General features: G+C 42.4%; 1 protein-coding gene across 4 annotated transcripts in view; it reads left to right on the top strand.

Annotated features, from left to right (window-relative positions):
* PPP1R9A (protein phosphatase 1 regulatory subunit 9A) overlaps positions 1 to 25,575 on the top strand; it is a 244,006-nt gene that overhangs the window by 124,640 nt on the left and 93,791 nt on the right. For all 4 annotated transcript variants that reach the window (XM_061586772.1, XM_061586771.1, XM_061586773.1 and 1 more), the window contains exons 3-4: positions 1,595 to 1,715; positions 8,922 to 9,026. In XM_061586772.1, the coding sequence (XP_061442756.1) occupies positions 1,595 to 1,715; positions 8,922 to 9,026 (226 nt within the window). The remainder of the gene's footprint in view (positions 1 to 1,594; positions 1,716 to 8,921; positions 9,027 to 25,575) is intronic.

Raw genomic sequence — 25,575 nt, 5'->3', positions numbered from 1 at the left:
ATTCCTGGACATTCAATTTTGCATTTTTTGTGAGAGAGTTGTGGTAGCATATTAATTGACATTAATGACCCCTGGTCAGTTCAGTAGAATAGCTGACTAATATTTTAGATGCTATCATCAGCTTCAAACCTTGTCATCCCCAGAGGAGTTCACTCCCTCCTGTCCACAATCACAGAACTGTTTTTGAAACTCTCTTTAGTTTCAAAAGAGATTTATTAAGTGTCATGGAGGGCTGCTTTTGAAGATATCTGAGTTCACAGTCAGTATACTGACTTGAGTATACTGAACCAGTTGTGTAGCATTTTTTGGATCTAGACCATGATTTTTAATGCATCATGGTGGTTGTTGTTTCATTGCACTTATGGAGAACACCTTTTTTTTAGTTGTATACTGAACTTAGTTATATTTCTTTGTGGGTCATAACCAGGGTTTATTTGATTTAAATCAAATTAACTTAAATAATGATTTAAATAATGATTTAATTTGCTTTTCTGAAGGACTCAATGATTTAAATCACAGTTTAAATCACTAGTGAGCAAGATTCTATTTAATCATCATTTTTAATAGAAGTACACGACATTAACAAAAGATGCACATGGATTGTTAACTATTTATCAATTAAGTATTTAAAGTTTTAGATAAATATAAAGTTCTTTAAAAAATAACATTTAGGGAATTTTACCTGAGTCAACATGAGCAAATATTGGGTGGTACAGTTAACTCAGTCTTCTTCTTCTTCACCTTTGCCTTCCTTGTTCATTGTCTGGAAAAGAAATACAAGCTTTCCTGCTTTTTCAGTTCCCAACTTATTTCTCAATTTAGAATGATCCTTTAAGACAAAGGAAGAAAAAATTATCTCTACACATGCAGAAGAGGCCACTGCTGTTAAGAGCTGGATTACCATTTCAGTGGTCTCCACCACCTCCCCAAATTCTCCATTCATTGACCTTCTCTATCTTTGCACTTAAAGAGAGGCAAGGCCGAGAGAGAGAGAGAACGTGAACTTCATGTACACCACCTGCAGAATAGTACTGATCAGGTTATCTCCCATCTCGATAAACTGCTGTTCATATAGTAATGGAATATAATTAGAAGTTATATAATTAGTATTCATGTTGATATCTTTGACCCAGGCTTTTTTTACTAACTGTTTTAAGAACATTTTGAAATCTGATTTAAATAAAAAAAATCCAATTTAAAATGTTTACAATTTGATTTTTTTAATATATTTTTTAAAAATCATTGATTGTTATCAACCCTGGTCATAATTCCTTTATACATAGGAGCTCGTAATCAGCAACTATGGCAGAAAAAGCAAGACAGGCTTCTTTCTCTTTCCTTTGCAAATAATGATTGGGGCTGCTTGATCTGCGTGGTGGCTAAGTGGAAACAAGTCCATTAAAACTGGTAGAACCTACACCTGAAGACTTCACATATCTAGGGAGGACCACCTTTAGAATGACAATGTGTGTTTTACTTTTTGTGCATGCAGTTACAATACCATAAGCAAAAGAGAGAACAGGACTCAAAATGTACTCATCTAAGTGGGAAAAATACCAAATATATGTATCTGTTTAATTTATCTACTTCACAGATGAAGATGGACTTGGCATCAGCATTATTGGAATGGGAGTTGGAGCAGATGCAGGTCTTGAGAAACTGGGCATATTTGTCAAAACTGTAACAGAAGGTGGAGCAGCAGAAAGAGATGGCAGGTGAATAATAATTCAGTATGCTATTGTGAATATGGACCGTGAATGATTTAAAATACAGCTCCTGGCTGAATTTGTTCACAGGTTCTATCTAAAATCTTGTAGCTAAATATTGTATTGAGGCTCCTATTTCTAAAGAATAAAGTCCTACTTGAGCATGTGAAAAATCTCCACCAGTTCTCACAAACTTCGTTGAAGCCTTGGTATGTTCAGCAAGGAATGACCCTTCTAACCTTGCAGCAAGTCAGGATTTCAGAGCAGACTGAACTTCCTACTGAGATTTGCAACACAATTGCAGTACATGTTGCCTCAGAAATAAGCCCCATAGACTTCAGTGGGAGTTATTCTTAGGTAAGTGTGCATACAGTTCTGCTGTCAGTAAGACAGACACTTCCCCCACTCCCCAAGAGCCAATGATTTACTCTGGAGAAAAGGCTCCAGAGTGAAATCAGTTTATGGAAACATTTCAGATCCCAGAATGTAATTAATGCAAGCTGGAGGATGAGGGATTAATTATTGCTCATCAAATTAGGTCTGGAGATCAGTGATGGATGAAACACAAGGAGGCTTAGCTAGTCAGAGGGTATCAGATGGAAGTCTAGAGACAAAGCAAACCTCAAGGTGAGATAGCAATAGGTCGATAGACACATTGTCCTAGAACCCATGCCATCTATATATTAAAAAACCTCAAGCAGAACTGGAGGTCAGTCAAACCCCTCGTTTGCCCATAGTTACAGCTCATGGTTTGTCTGGAGAGAGATAAATCATAAGCCAGGGTTTGGAAGACACACCAAGGTGAACCATGACTTACCTCAGTGCAGCACAGTAGGAAAATGACTGGGGAGGAGCAAAGCATCTGCAATCTTTTCTCTGGGAGCCTGCATGCTTGCCTATTCATGCTAAGCCATGGTTTGGCTTAGTGTTGTGGGAGAACTGGGCCCAAGTCAAGGGGGTAACAGCTCAATCCTATGCATACTTACTCAGAATTGTCCCTCTGTGTTCGTGGGATTGCAGCCTAAGTATCAAATGTGAACAGTTAGTTAATTAGCAATACATTTCAAAATTCAAGGGGTACAGGAACAGGACATGGTAATAGTTGGAATGGTTATTGATGACCTATTCATACAATCGTCCTGTATCCCATTTTGCTCACAGAGATCTCCCCATTGTGGAAGTGAACTAAAGTTCTTACTCTGAAGAGTCTTGATCTTGCACACAGTGATTTCAGTAAGATATTTTCTTGGGCAAACGCAGTATTGAAAAGGGGCTACTGTAAAAACAAATTACTGGACTGGAAAATACTCTGGGCTCTCACTTTAAGTCATTGGTCATTTGTTTGGTTAAGCGTGGTATCTGAACTGGGGTTTGTGGTTAACTAACTATAAGCTGTAGCCAAGGTTTGTTCTTGGTGCAACAGTAAAAAAGACTGGGGAGAACCTTAGCGACTGCAAGCTCCTCTTCTGGAGCCTGCATGTTTGCATGCTGCTGGTAAATCATAGCTGTGTAAACCAGACCTTTATTATATGATTTCAATTCTAGGTGTGAAAAGTTTTACTTTTCTAAATATTTCAAGAAGGAAAACTATTAAAAACGAAATATAAATTATAATAAAGAGGTAAATACAATCTTAATTTGAACTGTAACTAATCTTTCCCAGAATCAATACCGTTTGTTTCATATTTCTAGCTGCAGCTTTTTTTCACAGTACACAACAAATTATTCAGGGCTTTACTTGCTATGCACATTAATTGCCCTTTATTCATTTCTTAGTTTGTTTTCTGGTTTGCATGTCTCCATAGCAAGCTGTTACATATTTGTTGAATGAATCAGGACTCTTTCTGGTGGGAAAACTTAATTACTATTTCTTCTCTCCTTGCTTTCTGAACTAGTTGTTTGCTCTCAACAGTTTTCATGCACAAGCAAAGTTTTGCTTACTTTGGAGGTTTGAAGTGTGCAGATTCTCTATTTTTGAGACAAAATAATCAGTTATTTTTGAAAAGATAGAGTATTATTTATCTGCTGGTGGCCTTGCAGTGTTGCCTTGTCTTCAGAATGTGAAGTGCTTAGGAAAAATGTCTACTTTTCTAGGTCACTCCCACAAATATCTTGTTATGGGTCAGAAGTGAAAATTAAAATAAAATGCAGCATGATTTCTATAGGTGATTTGCTTGCTCGTGAAGGTGGAGTAAAGTTATTGCAAAGGAAACTGATGTTTTTACAGAATGAAATCTTAAGTCTAATCAATAAAATTGACCCTGCCTCCACTGTGCTGTGTTCCCTGGTACCTCACCTCTCCCCCTCAGGAACTGGCAGGGACACTTGGCATTAGGAAGGCAGGTGAGCAACGATGCCCTGCCCCGCCAACAGCTACTGTTTGCTGAGGTATTTCCCCGGTAGTTTTGACTAAATGTGCAGTAAACAGTCTTCATGCACCATCAGGGAGTGAGTTACTGAGTCCCAAGTGTTGATATAGATACCTAGATGAGCTAAATTGTAAGGCTGCTCATCATACTTCTCCATAGTTTAACAGGACAGATTTGCAGTATGCCAAGCAAGAAAATCCAAGTGGTCTAGTTTGTATGTTCTCCAGTTGCAGTAAAATACAGTTCTAGTCAAAAAGAATAAAAGGTGCATGGTCCAGTACACCACTGGAGTGCACCCATTCACATAGCATCTAGATAGACCCCAGTCCCATCCCTACCCCCAAACTCACTGATCACATGCAGACAGCATGAGGGGACATTAGAGGAATAAGAGGGGCATGTGGGCCTCTAATATCCCCATCCAGCCCTCCCTCTCATCTCAGTAGAATTTTCTTGCACTCAGACACATGAGTAGACTCAGAGGGCTGGATGAGGGTATGAGGCACACACAGATCTCTGATTTCCCCCAACAGCTCTACTATTGCATCCATCTGTGTCTGTAGCAGGGGAAGTGGATCCTCACTGCATTGCCCTTGCCCCACAGTGAACTGCATCATGCCCAAAGTGTGATTTGATACAGCACAGGATAGATGTTATGAGCAAGATCTCTTTTGTAAACTTTCTACAATAAAAGAGATGAGCTACACCCACGTGCTGACTAATGTGCTGCAACTCGAAATTTAATTTCTTATGTTAAGGACCTGTTTCTGTAACTTTTATCTCAAGTACAGCCACTGAATACAATTAGTCCACTCCTGAATAAATGGTACTCTAATTCTGTATGGGTTGCAAAGATTACAGTAAATTCCAGCTATTCAGCTGAAGAGAAAATGCCAGAATTTTTGTTTTTTAAATCTCTGACTCTCTTGAAATGCCTCCCCGTTCCTTTAACGGTAGGAATATATAATTAGATTTTAGCTGCTTAGGCGTACTTGGGTATGAAAATATCTCCTTTATTTGAAGCCTATGAAAAAATAACATGTTATGCCAAACCATCCAACGTATTTCCAAAAATGAGTCAGAAACAGGAGGGAGGCATAAGCAAGTAGGAAAGCAGGATTGAACATAACTCACTGAAGTTTAATTCTGAATTCATAGTTTTTCAGTGATGGTTCTTTGCCTTTGGCTAACAAATCAAAGCATCACTCAATATTTAATGCGTATTTCATAGTTGTCATTCCTAGCCACAATCAGGAAAGCAAAATATTAGCACAGTACCATAGTATGTAGTAGCATAGTAGTAGCATAATATTTTGTCTTCAGGCTCCTTTTAAGAATTCTCAGTGTTAAAGGTGAATGATGTTTTATGGCACTATTCAGAAATAAGTTTGAAGAATAGTATTCTTACTTGTTAAAAATTATATTAACAATTATATATGATACTCTGTGTAGAAAGCCTCCTGTGCAAGTCCATTTGAAATTAATGGAAGTTTCACACTAATATTTCTGTGTTCTTTTGTAGTTGCTGGTCATTTCAGTGGGGCATTCAGATAAGACCTTCCTGGTGGATTGTACCTAATTACCTTTGCATGTTGACCATGAGGAAGCAAAACATTAGTTCGTTGTTTTTATGCACAATAAGGACAAAATGTAGTTAAAAGAAGAATAATTCCTTAAATTTCACAAGGAATTTGGAATACTTACAGAGCAGGCCCACATCCACACCATACATTTAAAGCACATTTATGCCACTTTAACAGTCATAGCTTCTTCCAAAGAATCCTGGGAGTTGTAGTTTACCCTTCCTAAAGCTGCAATTCCAAGTATCCTTAACACACTCCCAAGATTCTTTGGGGGAAGCTATGTGCTTTAAGTGTACACTGTAGATGTGACCTTAAGTGGTCCCAGGGAGGTATGGAGTGGGTGGCAGTTCTTTCTTTGCGTCTGTGACCCTGCTGGCTCTTGCTGGCCAAGATTGGGGTAGGGAGAGAATGTGGGTTTTTTCCCTGGGTCATCCCCAGGGTGGCACAGAGAAGGCATTGCTTGGGCCCCTCTCTGGGAAGTATTCAGTCCTATGGACACCAGTTCCATGACCAGTCCTTCTCAGCCCTTACAATGCCTGCTCTTGGGGCCCTATGCTAGTTCCTGCTGGTGGGTGTCGAGCCCCAGGTCTCTCAGGAGAGTCAAGGATGGGGGCTGGAGGAGCTTCAGCCCCCTCAGCTGGAGCAAGGGGCAGAGCCAGAGGAATTTGAGACTTTCGAAGATACTAGGGGAGGGAGTGTGCTTGACACTGTGGCAGTTCCCACGGACAGCCCTCCTGCTGGAGAGGACGCATCAACAGAACCGTTGGGGGAATCTCTGGCGTGTGCACCAATTCCGTCTCCCCTGGATCCCCCTTTTGACACTTCAAATGCTTCCCCACCTCCTGACCTCCAGCCTGCACCTATCCAGTCGGTATTGTCAGATGAGCTGTCGGAGGTGCGCCGTCTTTCACCCCTCAACAGATGTCGTGAGAAGCGCGCCAGTCAGAGGGAAGTTCTTCCAAGGAGTGAGAGATTATGTGTGAAGACCTTTCCTATTTAAGGTTGCGCCCCCCTGACCGGTCTTTCAGGTATCCTGGTCCCGAGCTGAATAGGGCTTTGTACACCAAAACTAGAACCTTGAACTTGGCCTGGTAGCAAATGGGTGTTGGGCTGTGACCCATAGGCATTACTGTTTCTAGTAGTTTTCCATAAAGCCTGCAAGTTTGGAGAAGTAACACTGTTATGTCTTTGCTGGCTTGAGAGCAAACACTCCAAGGCCAGCCGTTGTCATGGTAACGTGAGATAGCAACTGGGAAAGTTCTCACAGAGTCTGTAAGTTGTGTCCTTCTGTATCATGCCTCTGAACGGAGAGGTTGTGTTCTGTGTTTACCTTTGGAGAGAGATGGACCAGAAGGGGGGGGGGTGAATGAAGAAACTCTACATGTATTTACTCTTAAGTCTGTTGGCCCTAATGTCTTTGAATGAAGACTCTTAACCTGATCTAATGCATCTGATAAGTTTCTTGAGCAACTTAACTCCAACATAACATATGCTGTTTCACGCAAGAACCGCCACCGTCAACAATGGGCAGCCAGTGCAGTTCTTTCAGCAGCAGGATGACATGTTGGCAATACTCTGCCCCAATGAGCAGTCTTGCCACTGCATTTTGCACTAGCTGCAGCTTCCGGACCAACCTCAAGGGCAGCTGTTTTTACAAGCCACAAAATTATCTCATTTTAATAATTGTTTGAAGCCGGTCTGTGTATTGAAGAACTGGATATCAAAATATAAGATAAAAATGAATCATAGGTTATGATTTGTTTTTATCTTATATTATGAAATTCAGTTTGCTCATTAATCTGCATATATTGTAAGCCAGAAGCTACTAATGTATTGGGTGGTAGTCAATGCTAGTCCTACTCAGAGTAGACCCATTGGAGATAAAAGACATGACTAACTTAGGCTAATGAATATTGGTGGATCTGCTCTGAGTATGACCTAGACCACCATATATTTATTCCACTTTAAACAGTCATATCTTCCCCCAAAGAATCCTGGGAAGTGTAGTTGCTGAAGGGTGCAGATAATTGTTAGGAGACCCCTATTCCCCACAGTTCCCAAAGCTCTCTGGGAACATGGATTGGCTGTTAACCACCTCATCATGTTCATTATAAAACCTCTTACTTTAAATGCTTCTACTACATTGCACCTGCTTATCTTTCCTCCTTAATTTCCTAGAGTTCCTCTGTTACCAATATCTTAGGTAGACCAAGGATTACATCTGTCTCACACCTTCATCCATTTTCTTTGGCAGCACTTTATCTTCGGAACTCCATTGTCTCGTTAAATCACCTCAAGATGAATAGAGTTTCCATGCTTTTTCCAGTTAAATGAGATGTTTTAATTTAGTGTTTCTCTTCCTCCAGTGTCTTGTCTTTTCTTCATGTGTTTGTTTTTTTTAGATTATAACCCTCTGGGTAGGGTTTTGTTGTTCTTATTAATTCTGTGTTCTTATATGGTACAGTATTGTACAGACACTAACATTATTGTTGTTGTTATTGTTATTATTGTTGTTGTTATTGTTATTATTATTTTATTATTATTATTGCCCAACATAATCAACAACTATAGTGAAAACTGAAGAGCTAAGGGAAGTCTTTTAGACATGCCCAGTGGGGTTTTTTTCACTGGGCATGCCCAAAAATTCCCATTTGAAAAGTGGTTTGCCATGTGGCATGGAGCATTGCTTGGGTGCATAGAACTAGTTGTGCTGTTCGTTGAATCCTGGCCACAGGCAGTTCCCAACAACACAGAGGGAAGCTGAGCAAGATTTACCGTGAATATGGCTGGAGCTTCAGTGCCATGCACTGTCCTGTGTCTCTATTTTGTATGTTTTTGGTTCCTGACATTAGCAACACAACATCCCTTACATGCATAACACAAAATGTGGTTACCATTTGGAGTGTGTGTGTCAAGGTTTATACACCCACGTGTATAATCTTGCCACTGTGCCTGATGTTGAATAATGGTAATTTATTCTGTTTGCTCATTTCCCTCAGCAAAAATGGAGAACTGGCTCCAAAATTATGTATCTTCAAAGAGTAATTTCTGCTCCTAAAACAATGTAGGGCCAACTCTAGCATCTCAGCTCTCATATGATGGTCAGTAGGAATTGATAGTGCAAGATGTCATATCTATGTTGTTGAATTATGTATTTGTAGCTTCCAAACAGCATTTTTTTTAAAAAAAATCGCTCCTGACTTGTTACATTTTTCTGCATATTAATTCCTTAGTTTTTGTCCATTTTCATTTTTCCCTGAAAGGATCCAAGTAAATGACCAAATCGTAGAAGTAGATGGGATCAGTCTGGTCGGTGTCACACAAAATTTTGCTGCGACAGTTCTCAGAAACACCAAAGGAAAAGTCAGGTAACTTGGAGATATCCTTACAAAGAACATTTAAAATCTGGTGTGCCTATGATATTGTCTGATGATGCAACTACTCAAGCATAAGTAAATAAACTGAAAGCACATATATGATAAAGAAACGCCTTGCTTACAGTGGATCACTTGTATCAGGCGTTGTCAATCTGCTGGTCCGAGATGTTTTGGACTGCAACTTCCATCAACCCCAGCCAGCTGACTTACATCCATGGAGAAACTGAAAAGTCTTAAAGCAGTGGGGAACCTCTGGCCCATGGGCTTAATGAGGCCTCCCTGTTTGACCTGTGGGGCTGTCTTGGCCAAGCCCCACCCACCTGTCAAATTTGTCCCACAGGGTGTGGGAGAGATACAATCCTGTCCCCCCCCCGACCTAAGGGGAGGGAAAACCACAGAGAAACTCCACAGCATTTTCCAGAGATCTTTTGTTGTGCCATTGAAAGCCTAACTACACAGCATATTAAATGTGCAGTGTACACATTTTATCTCTTTAATTTAATGTTATGTCGAGAACCTCATCAGGACCACAGCACACAAGGATGGATGGCTTGATCCTTTCCCTTTGCAACAATGATCCTGATGGAACTCAGCCCCTCAGTGTGCCTATCAGATTATTTTTTGGGGAGGGGGGAACACTCCCCCCAAATCTCATAGCCCCATGTGGTGGCCAATTTTAATCAGAATCTCAGCTGGGAGGGCAGGATTCAATTTCCCCTCCCTGAATGCTGTGTTCCCATTAACCCCCCCCACTTAGTATTGAATAAAGAAAAACAACATTTGGAGACAACACTGCATATAATGCATTTGATGTAATGTAAGTTAGGCCCTGAGTCACATTCAGATTGGTGCCATCTAAGTGGTGGATATTAATTCTGTTGGTTCTTATTTGACATTGTCAAAAGTAATTTATATGAGGATCACTAGTTTCTAACTGTTCTCATTTCCATCAGGCACCGAGGTTTGTGAGCTTTTAAGCTGTTGCTAGTAGGAACAGAAAAAATGCTGAACTTTGGAAGTAAAACTGGCTACATACAGTATGTTAGTGTCAGAATTAGGTAGTGTTTGAAAGCCTGTCTGGATTTTTTTGTGAACATATTCATCTCCAAAAACATGTAACTTTGCTCAAAAGTCCTCACATCCTCATCTGGATGTAAGCTGATATTGTATGTTATCTGGTAGTGGCTGGTGGGGCAGAGCCACCCTCCTGACACCAATGTTGTTGCCGCTTATCTGGATGGGGCAGGGTGGCAGCAAGGCTATAGCTGTGTGAACACAGCAGCAGGAGTGTGTCCACAAAGCCCCAACCCATTGCCACCCTGCCCAGGTAAGCTGCAGTGATACTGGTGTCAGGAGGGCAACTTCACAGCTCTGCCCTTCCAGGCTGGCTACTACTGGCCGTTACATATTTCTAGTATAGCCTTCTGTATGAGTTTCTTTCATTTATCCTAATGGCTAGATTGTTGTTGTTGTTTAAATTTGTATACTGCTTTTTGCTTCAGAAGAAGCCTCTCAGTGGTTTACAATATTATAAAAAACCACAAATACAGCAAAAACAAAATTGCACATTTAAAATGTATGTATTATTTATTTAAAATATTCCTGTCAGTCTCTGCTGAGTTAGTGAAATAGCTTGTGGCTTCAGTAACGTAACTAGCAAATAATGACCAGCAACCAGGCTGTAAATCTGTTAGGCGTGAAGCAAAGAGGTCCGCAGCTACAGTCAGTATAAATACTGGGTGGGGAAGAGCCGAGAGAGTGAAGAACAAATGAGTCCTGGAGAAGCCCAAAGTCAAGGTACTGGAGATCTAATGAGACAGGGCAGGGTCAAAGACACGGGGTCAGAAGCTGGGCTGGCTACAAGGAGTCATGAAAAGTCGACGTTTCCAGCAAGAGCCCCAAGCAACTCAACAGCCTTTTAAGCTCCCCTCCTTGGTTCAGGTGCTAGCAATCAGCCCTCCGACTCCTGGGAGCTTGTAACCTTAAATGGCCAGAACACCTGTGTTGCTCTGCTACTCGCAGGCGTCTTCACTCTGCATGGAGTGGAGGGGCCTCCTGTTCACTCCCTGAGTCTGACTGAGGGGCCCCAGCTGTATCCTGAACATCTTCCAGTGGACTGGAGGTCTAGAGGTGCTTCTGGGGTGTGTCTGCTTGTTCCCTCTCCTGGGTCTGCTGTGCTCCTCATCGTCCTCTGAGGACTCATCTGAGGGAAGCATGACAGTTTCTTTTGCATTTTTGATATAATTTTGCATGTCATAATGGAGCTCAGAAAACTCTGGATATTTTGGAGTTAACGGGATGAAAACCTCTGTTGTCTACCCTTTAAACTTTTTTCTTTTTTCTTTATTTAAAATATTTATATGCACCTTTATGCTTTAAAAAAACACTTTAAGGCAGCTGACAAAGAATAAAAATGAAGACCCATCAATACTCTTGGCAAAATCATATATTTAAAGAACATACCAGGAACATCAAACAAATCATTCATTTGTTCTTTAAAACATTCATATATTCATTAACTATGTTTAGAACCCACACTATCTCATGGGTTCAGAGCAGTTTACAACAATTTCATCAGCATCCATCTCTGCCCCAGAGGGTTCACAAAAGGTCTCAAAAGGTCAAGAGTAAAGCCAGGAGTATCAAACCAGGTTAACTTAGTGTCTAAATGTCAGCACCATTTGGGATGGCACCAGAGAGACTGCTGTGCTTCCGGTCAGCATCTGTCTAATCTTAGAAAATGGAACAGACTTTAAAAGATTTCTCAGAGAATGAGCAGGCTCACATAGGAACAGGCGATTCTTTAAGTACGCGGGTCCAAAGCCGTTTGAACTTTGTAGGTCAAAACCAGCTCTTCCATTATATTTTAAAATTGTGTTTTTTCATATTTTTTTAAAAATAATTTATGCAACAAAGTACCAAGTGCAAGCCTTCCAAAAAGAAAGAAAAGACAAGCAGGGAAAAAGACAAGAGACAATTCCAGCTTAATTCATACAAACATTCTATATGTATGCAGTTACCTCTCCCAACTTTTTTGTATGTGTGTGGTTTTTCCCTTCTTTTGGCAAAACATTGTGAACCCATAAATTGGGAAATAATCCAGATCTCCTTCATTCTGTAAAAATATTCCCATCTTGACCAAAAATTGTCCTGTCTTTGAGTTTGTTCTCTAGATCTAATAAATTACATTAATTTTGCAATTAGAGCATAAACCCATATTTTATCATACCATTCTTTGATAGGTGGTATAGTACCTGATCTCCATTTTCCTGCGTGTAAAATTCGAGCTGCTACCCACAAACGAGATACCAATTCCACACGGTCTTGCCTCACGGAGGCCTCCACATAATTTAATGATGACAGCAATAGTAATTTAAATGATGGGAAGAAACTGGATGCAGGGCCAGCCCTACCAATAAGCAGTGAGAGAAGTGCCTCATCAAGCAGCAGATACCGAAGGATGACAAGTAATGGTGAGGTGTTGAGGACAGAGCTGTGTGTGCCACCTAGAATGCTCTTCACATCCTAAAATAGTCTGCTGCCCTCAGATACAGTAGAAAACATCCTGTCACAAGTGTTGAAGTAAGGTTCAGCTGCCAGTGCAGTTGCTTTTTTTGCTAGATTAAACGGGGAGAGCACCATCTTGTCCTTTGCCTAAGGCAGCAAAATACCTTAAGCCAGACCTGACTGGATGTCAGTGAAGGTCTTTTTACACTGGTGAAAAATGTGTTTTCTTTAGTAAAACCCTGGTTAATAACCTGGCTGCTGTTTTCAAGGTCAGGTGAAGTTTCTAAATTGTCTTCAAAGGCAGCCGCATGTGCAGTACATTGCAGTAGTCTATCCTAGATGCTGTGAAAGCATGAATAATTGAGGCAAGATTATCTCTGTTCAGGAGGGTCTACAGCTTTATAATGGTCTGAAGCTTGAAATTTAAGATTGTTTTTCTATTCAGCTGCCACACTGAAATGTTTGTAAATAGTAAAAGCCTTCTGTGAATGCATCTCGATTTTAGTGCACCTTTGGGGTGGTAACTGTTTTCCCTTGGTAATATTTTTATGCTCATAGTAGCTCTAATGTAAACATAGACATTTGAAAGTGCCTTAAATACTTCTGTATGCAGAATTTGAAATGAAGGAATTGATGGTTGCCAGTGAAGCAATAAAAAGGAAAGAAGGATTAAAAATGAAAGAGCAAGTATAATAAAGTTGCTATTTCAATCAATGGTGTGCCCACATTATGCATGCCATGTGCAGCTCTGGTCAACAAGGACATTGTATGGCAGGAGAAGATAGGAGAAAATAATAATTTACCTTATAACAATTTACTTGGGAGTAGTCCCATTGAGACTTAAGTCTGAGCAAGCATGCATAGAATTGCATTGTAAAATGGAGTTGGTACTTTTTAGTTTAAATGAAAGATAACTATGGGAGGATGAGCATGAGAAGGTTTTTTAAAACAAATTATTGGCAGGGAGAGAGTGAAGATTAGAAGTTACCTTCTAATCCCCAACCAGCACTTAGAACTGGGGCCTGAAATTGAATTGTTTGGCAGGGATTTAGGACAAAGGGAAGCATTTTTTACAGAATACATAAGATGTGGTGATGGTTACCAGCTAAGGCAGCCTTTAGAAAGGAGTAGACAGAATTATTATTTAAAATATTTTAGGCTGTTGTTTAGGGCATAGTATTCACAAAGTGGCTTACACAAAAGAATATAGAAAATACATGGAAAATACCAAACAATTAAAAAATATATAAAACAGCAGCTTGAAAAATATGTGCAAAGGCATTCCATAAAAATTGCCATAAGCCATTTTAAAGCAGTTTCATAAAGCAGCCATACTAAGAAAAGGCAATGCAAAACAGATGGGTTTTTAAGGGCACTTTGTAGGCATGTAGTGTGGGGGTTATTCATAATTCATTTGCAAGGGAGTGCCATAACTGGAGAGCCATCACTTAGAAGACCTATCTCCCATGCTACCAAACTGATTGTCCTATTGGTGAGCATACAGGATGGCCTCTAAAGCTGATTGTGACATTTGAGCAGGAACATAAGGGGTAAAGACAGTCCTTCAGATAACTGGTCCCCACAGGGATTTAAAGGTTAACACTAGCGCTTTGAATTGAGGCTGCAATTCATTGATGGTCAGTGCAATTGCTGCGAAATTGGTATCACATGTTCCAACCCCCTGGCTTCCGCAAATACCTGGGTAGCCTAATACGTGATGATCTCTGATTCTTAATTTTTACATGTTTTTTTTTAATATGTATGATTATAAGCCACTTTGATTTCTTTGTGGATAGTGATATACAAATATTTTTATAAATAAATATACACCAGTTCAAATGAAAAGTAAAGAAGAAAGCTGCAGTAGATCTCTGATTCAAATCTCCGCTAAGCCTCAGACTTACACAGTCACCTTAAGCAAGCCCATATCATACACCCTCACCCTCTGTAAGAGGCAGATAAAATAACATAGGCTAGTAAAGATTATGGAGATGGTGTAGGTGAAGCACCCTGAGTTCCTCAAAAAGCACTATGTTTATCCTCATTAACAGTATTTCTTCCCAGTGTTCTCTCATGGGAAGGGAGAATCTCCTTCTCCACAATATCTGGGTGACAGAATTCATCCTGATGGATCCATATGTTCTCTTTGGATGCCTGTTTTCATAGCACTGTAGGGAATCTAGGACCTTAGGATAAATTTATGCAAACTATCTAGAATATGATGCCTTTTGTCTCCATATTTGCTGTAAGTACAGGGGAGGTGCTATTGACTTCATAATAGATGCATAGAGCCACATCAGTAAAAGCATTTGCTGCTGCCGTCTGATTGCTTCAGTGCTTCTCCACTTGCAAGCTCCCACAGTGCATAGACTCATTGTGTCAGTGGAAGTGCCACACTTACCACTATAATTGGCAGCTGGAGGTAATGAAGATTAATTGGCAACCATTCTCCCTATCTATTTTGACAGGCATGATTGGCTAAGTATTGTTATACAACCATCAGAGTGGCTGTATACTATAGCCAACATGGATTTTTCACATTCCGCAATGTTAAATTGAAAATACCCCCATGCCATTCTGATGCTTCCCACAAGCTCATTTCAAAACAAAACCTTACAAAACTTATAGTCCTGAACTCAGAAATGCTCGCTTAACAACCCTCTCAATTTTGATGGCGATAAACAAAACAGAAAGAATCGACAGTTCAGTTTAAAGAGAGAGAGAAAAACCCCGGTTCCCTTTTGGACTTTTTTCTGTCAGAGTTCTCATAATCTGTTGCAATTCATTAAAATAATAATAATAAAATAATAATAATTTAATTTTTGTGTCGCCTATCTGGCCAAGGCCACTCTAGGCAACGTACACAATTAAATTCCAGTAAAATACAATTTAAAATACGATTTAAAATACATAGCAATACAATACAGTCGACAATAAAGGATTAAATTACAGCATAAAACAGTATGTAAACAACGGGTGTTCAGTAATAGTGATAAAAGCTTAGCCCACCCCGGGGATCCCGAAGGCCTGTCCAAAGAGCCAGGTTTTTAATGCTCGGCGGAATGCATCCAGGGAGGGGGCATGTCGAAGATTTAACGGGAGGGAGTTCCAGAGAGTGGGGGCCGCCACTGAAAATGCCCTCTCCCTAGTTCCCACCAACCTAGCTGTTTTCGTTGGTGGTACTGAGAGAAGGCCCTGCGTGGCTGATCTAGTCAGGCGGCTAAGTTGGTGGTACTGGAGGTGCTCCTTCAGGTAAACTGGGCCGAGACCGTATAGGGCTTTAAAGGTTAACACCAACACCTTGAATTGGGCCCGGAAAGCAACTGGAAGCCAGTGTAGATGAACTAACACCGGCGTAATGTGATCACGGCGGCGGCTATTTGTAAGTAAACGGGCCGCCGCATTTTGTACCAGCTGTAGTTTCCGGGTCGTTTTCAAGGGTAGCCCCACGTAGAGCGCATTGCAGTAGTCCAGTCGAGAGGTGACCAGTGCATGCACTACCAGTGGGAGCTGATGAGCAGGGAGGTAGGGTTGCAGCCTCCATATCAGGTGTAACTGATACCAAGCTGCCCGGCTCACTGCCGAAATCTGAGCCTCCATGGACAGCTTGGAGTCAAGAATAACCCCGAGGCTGCGGACCTGATCCTTCAGGGGCAATCTTACCCCATTGAGTTCCAGGTCAACAATACCCAACTTTCCCCTGTCACCCGCAAGCAGTACCTCAGTTTTATCAGGATTGAACTTCAGCCTGTTTCTTCCCATCCATCCACTCACGGATTCCAGGCACTTGGACAAGGTCTCTACAGCCAACTCCGGTGAAGATTTAAACGAGAGATAGAGCTGCGTGTCATCAGCATATTGGTGACACCGCAGCCCAAATCTCCTGATGATACCACCCAGCGGTTTTAAATAGATGTTAAATAGCATGGGAGAGAGAATAGAACCCTGTGGCACTCCACAAGTGAGAGGCCAAGTGTCTGAAATCTCATCCCCCAATGCTACCTGTTGATGCCTGTCAGAGAGAAAGGAACGGAACCACTGTAAAACAGTGCCTCCTATTCCCAACCCTCCCAGGCGATCTAACAGGATACCGTGGTCAACGGTATCAAAAGCCGCTGAGAGATCCAGGAGGACAAGGAAGGTGAATTCTCCCCTATCCATAGCCCTCCTCATATCATCAACCAAAGCGACCAAGGCTGTTTCAGTACCATGTCCAGTCCTGAAACCCGATTGGTATGGATCCAAATAATCCGTTTCCTCCAAGTGTGCTGACAGCTGATTTGCCACCACTCTCTCAATGATCTTGCCCAAGAATGGTAAATTCGAAATGGGGCAAAAGTTGTTCAAAACTTGGGGATCCAAGGAGGACTTTTTCAAGATAGGTCTTACAATTGCCTCCTTGAGGGCCGGTGGCATTACACCCTCCTTCAAGGATGCATTTACCACCGCCCTAATCCCTTCGCCCAATCTTTCTTTACAGTTCACAAGGAACCATGATGGGCCAGGATCAGTCAGACAGGTGGTAGGCTTTACAGTTGAAAGTACCTTGTCCACATCCTCAGAAGGAAGAGGCCGAAACAGATCCCATGAAACCGGATTGCAGCTGGCCAACTCAGGATCATCTACCGCATCCACGGCGTACGGAATCGAGTTCTTTAGATGTTCGACTTTATCCGCAAAGTGCTTTGCCAATTTGTCACAGGAAGCCTTAGAATGTTCCAGGGGTTCCTGAGCAACTGGACCGACCAGGCTTTGGACCACCTGGAACAGCTTCCTGGGACAGCTCTGTGCGGATGCAATAGAGGCAGCAAAGAAATCCTTCTTTGTTGCCTTTATTGCCACCTGGTAGGCAGCTATTGCTGCTCTAACCTGTGTTCGGACATCTTCAGAACGGGATTTCCGCCACCGGCGTTCTAGTCGTCTCACCTCCTGTCTCAGACTACGCAACCGGGGTGTGTACCACGGTGCTGTCTGAGTTCTATTCAGGGGGAGAGGACGTTTCGGAGCCACCTGGTCTAATGCACTGGTGATTCCCTCATTCCATTCCGTCACCAGTGTTTCGACCAGGCGACCTTCAGCAGGTTCCCATTCCCCAAGGGCAGTCAGGAATCCATCAGGATCCATCAGGCGCCTGGGGCGGACCATTTTAATAGGTCCTTTGCCCCTGCGGAGGGTGTGTGGCATTGAGAGAACAAAGTTCACCAGATAGTGGTCATGACATGGGGGTCGAAGAAATAGCCCCCAACTTCAGACCACTCCCCTCCACTCCCAGGACAAATACAAGGTCGAGAGCATGACCGGCTACATGTGTGGGCTCAATATTACTAAGTCACAGTTCCCAAGAAGCCATGGTTTCTAGGAAATCCCGAGGGGCTCCAATGAGAGTGGTCTCGGCATGCACATTGAAGTCTCCCAATACTAACAATTCTGGGGACAGCGTTCGTACATCCGAGACCACCTCAAGCACCTCGGTCAGGGAGTCTGCCGTGCAGCGGGGCAGGCGGTACACAAGCAGGATCCCTAAACTGCCCTTCGGGCCCAACCTCCAGTACATGCAGTCAACAAACTTGGTCCTTGGGAGCAGAGGCCTGGTGAAGACCAGAGACTCCCGGTAGATGACTGCCACACCCCCTCCCCGCCTTCCGACCCTCAGTTGCTGCGCATAATGGAAACCTGGTGGACACATGGCCCCAAGAATGGGTGCTGAGGCCTCGTCCAACCAGGTTTCCGTAATACACACCAGATCTGCACACTCATCCAGAATCATATCATGGATGATAGATGTTTTTTGCGTTACAGACCTGGCATTACACAGCAGCAGTCGAAGGTCGGTAGGAATCCTGCGTCTCCCAGTTGACTTCTGGGTTTGGGCAGACCCGGAACAGAGGATGGATATTATGCATCTATCCCTTGTTCCTCTAACCTGACGTGGTCTGCCCCTAGCATCAATCCAGTGCCTGCCGCCCAACCTTGGTATGACTTGGTCCCCATCCTTCTCTGACACCTCCCCCCTTGGTTTACACATGCCCCTATCCCTGTTGCCTGGAGGACAGGCCTACCCTACTAATAACAGAAAACAAAATCCACCCCAAACCCCTGGAGACTGCTCGCTGCTCTATTAAGAATGCAGCACTAAAAATTCAAATCCCAAAATTCTCCACATCCATACATTCCAGTATTTAAATGTGAATCAAAATTTTTCACTCATACAATCAACCTAATGTATTACTACACAATCATACATCAATCACCCAGCACACTATTTAATTTTATGGCTCTACTAATAACAGATGGTATCAGTGCCATGCAGATAGCTGTCGTGATGATAAAACCCCAATAATGCCAGTGCGAGATGGTATATGTATCCAAAGCCAGCCAGCAAAACAGACAGCAAAGGCCAGCAGGGGGCAATAACAGCAACAATGGCTGTGTCGGTGACGTAAGGTCGTGATGAAGATGATCCGGACGACGACACGACCCACAGGTTAAAAATCATCCATGTTCACAGAGTACCTGTAATCCTGTTATTGACCTTGACCCATACTCTGACCTTCATCTTCTGCAGTTTAAAAGTTTAAAAAATGCCTGGCTGATTTTTAATTAATTTAAGAAATTTTGGCTTGAACTCAATGATAATGTCAGGCATGCTCAGTAAGAACCAACTGTCAGTGTTCTAAAAGCCAGACTCCCAGCTGCTGGGCTTAAAACATAAGAACATAAGAAGAGCTTGCTGGATCAGGCCAGTGGCCCATCTAGTCCAGCATCCCGTTCTCACAGTGGCCAACCAGGTGCCCGGGGGAAGCCCGCAAGCAGGACCCGAGTGCAAGAACACTCTCCCCTCCTGAGGCTTCCGGCAACTGGTTTTCAGAAGCATGCTGCCTCTGACTAGGGTGGCAGAGCACAGCCATCACGGCCAGTAGCCATTGATAGCCCTGTCCTCCATGAATTTGTCTAATCTTCTTTTAAAGCCATCCAAGCTGGTGGCCATTACTGCATCTTGTGGGAGCAAATTCCATAGTTTAACTATGCGCTGAGTAAAGAAGTACTTCCTGTTGTCTGTCCTGAATCTTCCAACGTTCAGCTTCTTTGAATGTCCACGAGTTCTAGTATTATGAGAGAGGGAGAAGAACTTTTCTCTATCCACTTTCTCAATGCCATGCATAATTTTATACACTTCTATCATGTCTCCTCTGACCCGCCTTTTCTCTAAACTAAAAAGCCCCAAATGCTGCAACCTTTCCTCGTAAGGGAGTCGCTCCATCCCCTTGATCATTCCGGTTGCCCTCTTCTGAACCTTTTCCAACTCTATAATATCCTTTCTGAGATGAGGCGACCAGAACTGTACACAGTATTCCAAATGCAGCCGCACCATAGATTTATACAATGGCATTATGATATCGGCTGTTTTATTTTCAATACCTTTCCTAATTATCGCTAGCATGGAATTTGCCTTTTTCACAGCTGCCGCACACTGGGTCGACGTTTTCATCGTGCTGTCCACTACAACCCCGAGGTCTCTCTCCTGGTCGGTCACCGCCAGTTCAGATCCCATGAGCGTATATGTGAAATTCAGATTTTTTGCTCCAATATGCATAATTGTACACTTGTTTATACTGAATTGCATTTGCCATTTTCCCACCCATTCACTCAGTTTGGAGAGGTCTTTTTGGAGCTCTTCGCAATCCCTTTTTGTTTTAACAACCCTGAACAATTTAGTGTCGTCAGCAAACTTGGCCACTTCACTGCTCACTCCTAATTCTAGGTCATTAATGAACAAGTTGAAAAGTACAGGTCCCAATACCGATCCTTGAGGGACTCCCCTTTCTACAGCCCTCCATTGGGAGAACTGTCTGTTTATTCCTACTCTCTGCTTTCTGCTTCTTAACCAATTCCTTATCCACAAGAGGACCTCTCCTCTTATTCCATGACTGCTAAGCTTCCTCAGAAGTCTTTGGTGAGGTACCTTGTCAAACGCTTGTTGAAAGTCTAAGTACACTATGTCCACTGGATCACCTATATCTATATGCTTGTTGACACTCTCAAAGAATTCTAGTAGGTTACTGAGACAGGACTTTCCCTTGCAGAAGCCATGCTGGCTCTGCTTTAGCAAGGCTTGTCTAATCAGGGGGCCACACCCACACCAGACTTTGATTTCATGTGAGACAGTCATGGCTTCCCCCAAAGAATCTTGGGAAGTGTAATTTGTGAAGGATGCTGAGAGAAGACTCCTATTCCACTGACAGAGCTCCAGTGGTTTAACAGTCAGCCACTCTGATTGAAGCTATGTGAGTGGAACAGGGCATCTCCTAGCAACTCTGAGCACCTTTCACTAAATACTCAAGATTCTTTGGGGGAAGCCATGACTGTCCAAAGTGAAATAAAGGCCTGGTGTGGATATGGCCAGGGACACCTTTGGTTTAAATTTGGGTGGGAGGGTACCTGTGCCTGCTGTAGAATACAAAGGTGGGGGAAACGCTGAAAAGCAATGATACTGTTCACAATGTTTTCCTTTTGGAAAGGAAAGGGGCTTCCCATCTGCCCAGTGCCCACCCACCCAATCTCCTCCCCTCCTCCTCCCCTCCCTGCCCCTCCCCCGGGTCAGTGTTGGACTATGACCTGGGAGACCAGGGTTCGAATCCCCACACAGCCATGAAGCTCACTGGGTGACCTTGAGCCAGTCACTGCCTCTCAACCTCAGAGAAAGGCAATGGTAAAACCACCTCTGAATATCGTTTACCATGAAAACGCTATTCATAGGGTTGCCATAGGTTGGGATTGACTTGAAGGCAGTCCATTTCCATTTTCAAACATGAATGCTCAGAAATAAATCCCATTGAACTCAAAAAGTATGCAACTGATCAAACCTCCCCTTCCCTTCTCCTCCCTCCCCTCTTGTCTCTTCCCTCCCCTCTCCCTCCCCCTCCAATCTCCTCCTTCCCCTCCCCCTCCTCCTCCCCATGGTCAGTTTCACCTATCTTAAGCATGATTGCACAGGAGTAAATACCATTGAACTCAATAAGCATGCAAATGATCAAACCTGCCCTCCCCTTCCCCTTTCTTTGCCCCTCCCCTTCTGATCTCCTTCCCCCTCCTTCTGCTCCCCTCTTCCCTCCCTTTCTCCTTCTCTCTCCTCCTCCCCCATGGTCAGTTTTACCTATCCAAACCATGATTACATAGGAGTAAATCCCATTGAACTCAATAAGCATGCAAATGATCAGACCTTCCTTCCCCTCTCCTCTCCCTTCCTCCTCCCCTCCCCTCTTCCTACTTCCTCCTTCCCTGCCCACTCCAGCCGTCCCTCCCTCCCCCCTGGTCAGTTTTACCTATCCTAAGCATGATTGCACGGGAGTAAATTGCACTGAACTCAATAAAAATGCAAATAATCAAACCTGTCCTCCTTCCCTTCCTTCCTGCTCCGATCCCCCTCCTCTCCTGCCTCCTCCCCTCCCCATCCCCTGTGGTCAGTTTCACCTATCCTAAGCATGATTGCAGGGGAGTAAATCCCACTGAACTCAATAAGTATGCAAATGATCAATCCATTCTCAGCAAGCTTGCACAGGATCCCATTTCTTACCTCCCAGATTAAAAAGCAGGGAAATTCACTAATAGGCAAAAAATCTTGCGGTTTAAGAATGTACCTATAGCCCACAGATATTTCTATCAAACTTTAAAAAGCAGGGAAATTGGGCAGCTATAGTGAATGCACCAGGGGAGCAGGAGACCTGACCTCCTCTCTGAGATAGTGTACTGCCCTACAAATTTGTCAAAATGCAAACACAATTTGGGTTGATCTTTCACAGTCCAATCCACTTGCTGTGTAGCTTGGAAGAATTTGGTAACATGTGCCTCTGAGCGTATGGTGAGTGGTGGCAACACCTGCAATCAGCCCAAATAATAGAAAGAAGACATGTGCTGTGCTGATCTTGTTTTAGCAGGGAGGAAGCAACATTATTAAGACAGTTGATATAGTTTAGATGGTCACTTTAAATATGTCTGATGTACTTTGCAATTTTAGTGAAGTTTCTTATAGGAAATCATTTTCTTTTGTTTCTATTTCTGGGAATATGTGAAGTACAGCAACACCTTGCAAAATTTACACTAAAAATACTCCAAACATAATTGTGGAATAATGGCACTGACTTCTGCAGGATAGTCTCCAGTAGACCTCAGGAGTGTCTCAATTTGCACAAGATAAAACAGTGGGAGGTGAAATATATTCTAGCAGAATTCTAGGTGTGCTGTATGTTTTTGACCATGCCCACCTTGCCTTAAATGAAGTGGTTTAAACATAGCAGGCTGAAAACATGCATCTTCTTTTTTCCAACAGCTAGAGTCATTGATGAAGTAGCAACATACTGTAATTAGTCTGATTTTACATCAAACTGAAGTTTCAGATTGAACTGTTAATGCACTCAAAATAGAACTAGAACATAACCAACAATTTGAAATACAAAAGGCTGACTTCACCATCATATGACATTGACCAATAAAAGGGCATTGTAATTAATAAAAATAAATTTGACACAGATTTCTAGGATGAATAATGAGGGAAATACAATTTTCTGATTTAGATTCTCTGTAGAAACGTTAGTAACACAGGAAAGAAGCAAAGTAAGAACACCAACAAACATACAAAAATATAATTCTCCATCTTTGGAGATGGCAGGTATTGCCACCACTCACCATATACTCAGAGGCACATGTTACCAAATTCTTCCAAGCTCCACAGGAAGTGGATTGGACTGTGAAAGACCAAACCATATTGTGTTTGCTTTTTGACAAATTTGTAGGGCAGTCCAGTATCTCTGAGAGGAGATCAGGTCTCCTGTTCCCCTGGTACATTCACTATAGCTGCCCAATTTCCCTGCTTTTTAAAGTTTGATAGAAATATCTGTGGGCTACACAGATAGGTACATTCTTAATTTGCAATGTTTTTTGCCTATTAGTGAATACATTCTGATGAATTTCGTGATTTGTTTTTAACTGCTTCTGATGTGTGTGCGTGTTTGCGTGTGTGCGTTGTGAGAGAGATTTTATTGTGTGTGTGTGGTGTATTTATTTTGTACATGTGCATCTCATCTTTCCTCATGGAACTCAAGGCGGCATATATATGAGTTTCTAGTGTCTCTCATCCAAGCTCTGACCAGGCCTAGATCTGCTTTTCTTCAACAAGGTGGCTGGTTCATGTGCTCTCAGGCCATGCGCATGCCCTGGTACCAGCCTCAAAATAAATAATAAAGTGACTTCCTGAGCAGAGTATTCTACACTGAGATGTTACCTTGGTTTTTAGACTACCGATGTTAAATGGCACAGACCCCCAGGAAGCACTCTTTGCACAGCACCCCTTCAATTTCAGTGGGGCTGACATAAGAGAATTAGCTGAAAGACTTTGTCTATAATCTGTTCATTCCTGCTGTGTGACTTCACACAGTTTATTGTACTTTCTGTTCTCTCTAATCATGCTGTATGTCTCTTAATACAGTATTGCTAGTACTAAAGTACATGCCTACTTCTAGTGAACCAGTAGTAAGAAGTATATAATTAGCAAGGATATTGAAGTTCTTTTGCTTCAGTGGCTAATCGTTTAGGCAATGATTCAGAACATGATGGCTCTTTTATGGTGGTTTCTGACTGCATAATCAGAAATGGAATACATTTCAATATTTAATTAAACATCTTGCATTTTAGAAAATTCTCTATGAGCGGTTTATATTTGCAGTGTAAGCTGCCTTAGAGTACTGTTTATGGCATGCTGGGAAATAGGGGGTCTTTATGTGGCTCCTAAATAAAACAGGTTTTCACACATGCCCTCCCCCCATGCCTGAGAAAGAGATGCTGGAAGGGCAGAAGTCTCCAATAACCTAGTTTGTGCATTCAGTTGGGGCTCTGATGCAGACATCTTTGGCCTTAATTGGGTCAATAAGGGCCAATTCATATGAGCATGTTTATTAAATGACAGTATATAATATAATACTGTTTTCCTGCATGATTCTTTAATGGAGTATCTATCAGTATACATGTGCATGTAATTAAGTAAGTAATTAAGTAATAAGTTTATTAAGTAATAAGCTTATAATTTGACTAACTATTGCTTCAGCCAGTTTAGTGAACTGGACCCGGGCTGTCCTGGCTTCAGATCTTAACCTTCTCAAGACTATTATTTGTTCCTTTCTGTGTTCCTAGCCCTTATTAGTGACTCCCTCAGATCCTTCTGGCTGTTTGAATGTTGGAGGGATCATGGCGCAGAGCAGCAAGAAGTGGGAGCAGTGAGCCATTTGAACCAGCTCCCTAGTAGAGAGATGGATCAGAAGGGGCAGGAGTTGCTGTAGATTCTGCCAGGTAGCCATGTAAATTTCTTTTTCCAGTTGATTTAAGATAGGCAGAACCCCTTAATCCAGGGGTAGCCAACATAGTATCCTCCAGATGTTGTTGGACTCCAATTCCCATCAGCCTCAACCAGCATGGACAGTGGCCAATGACGATGGAAGTTGTAGTTCAGCAACATCTGGGGGGCACTATGTTGACTGCTCCACCATAATCGCTTGTAGGCAAAAAAAACCCCAAAGAGAGCTCCTCTTGGCTTCTCAATACATCTGGCAAGATTCAGCCAGGTATTTTCACATGTAGAGAGGCCAAAAATCTCATTTCCCTTAGCAGAATAGTTTGGTTGACAGAGGAATAGCACTTTGTGGACTGGGGTGCAGAGGAACAGGAGGAGAAGGAAAGTGACTGAAAGGGAATGAGCCTTTGCTCCTTCAAAATCTTAGATATGGGCCTTCCAGTGACCTGCAGCCATTCACAGTTGTGAGTGAGTGAGTGAGTGAGAGAGTGAGAGAGAGAGAGAGAGAGAGAGAGATCTGACAAAGTACAGTAGGGTCCCGCCTTAAGGCACTTCGCTTTACGGTGATTTGCTAATACAGCTGTCTCAATTAGACACAATTAGACTAAAGCCCCACTCATACGGCGCTTGTTCCGTTTTTACGGTGGTTTTCAGGCATCGCGTGCCATTCTATTCAATGAGTTCCACTTCACA

The sequence above is a fragment of the Rhineura floridana genome, chromosome 10, assembly GCF_030035675.1.
Source record: "Rhineura floridana isolate rRhiFlo1 chromosome 10, rRhiFlo1.hap2, whole genome shotgun sequence".
Classification (NCBI taxonomy): domain Eukaryota; kingdom Metazoa; phylum Chordata; class Lepidosauria; order Squamata; family Rhineuridae; genus Rhineura; species Rhineura floridana.
The sequence above is the reverse complement of the archived record's forward strand: the minus strand, read 5'-3'. Positions and strand labels throughout refer to the sequence as shown.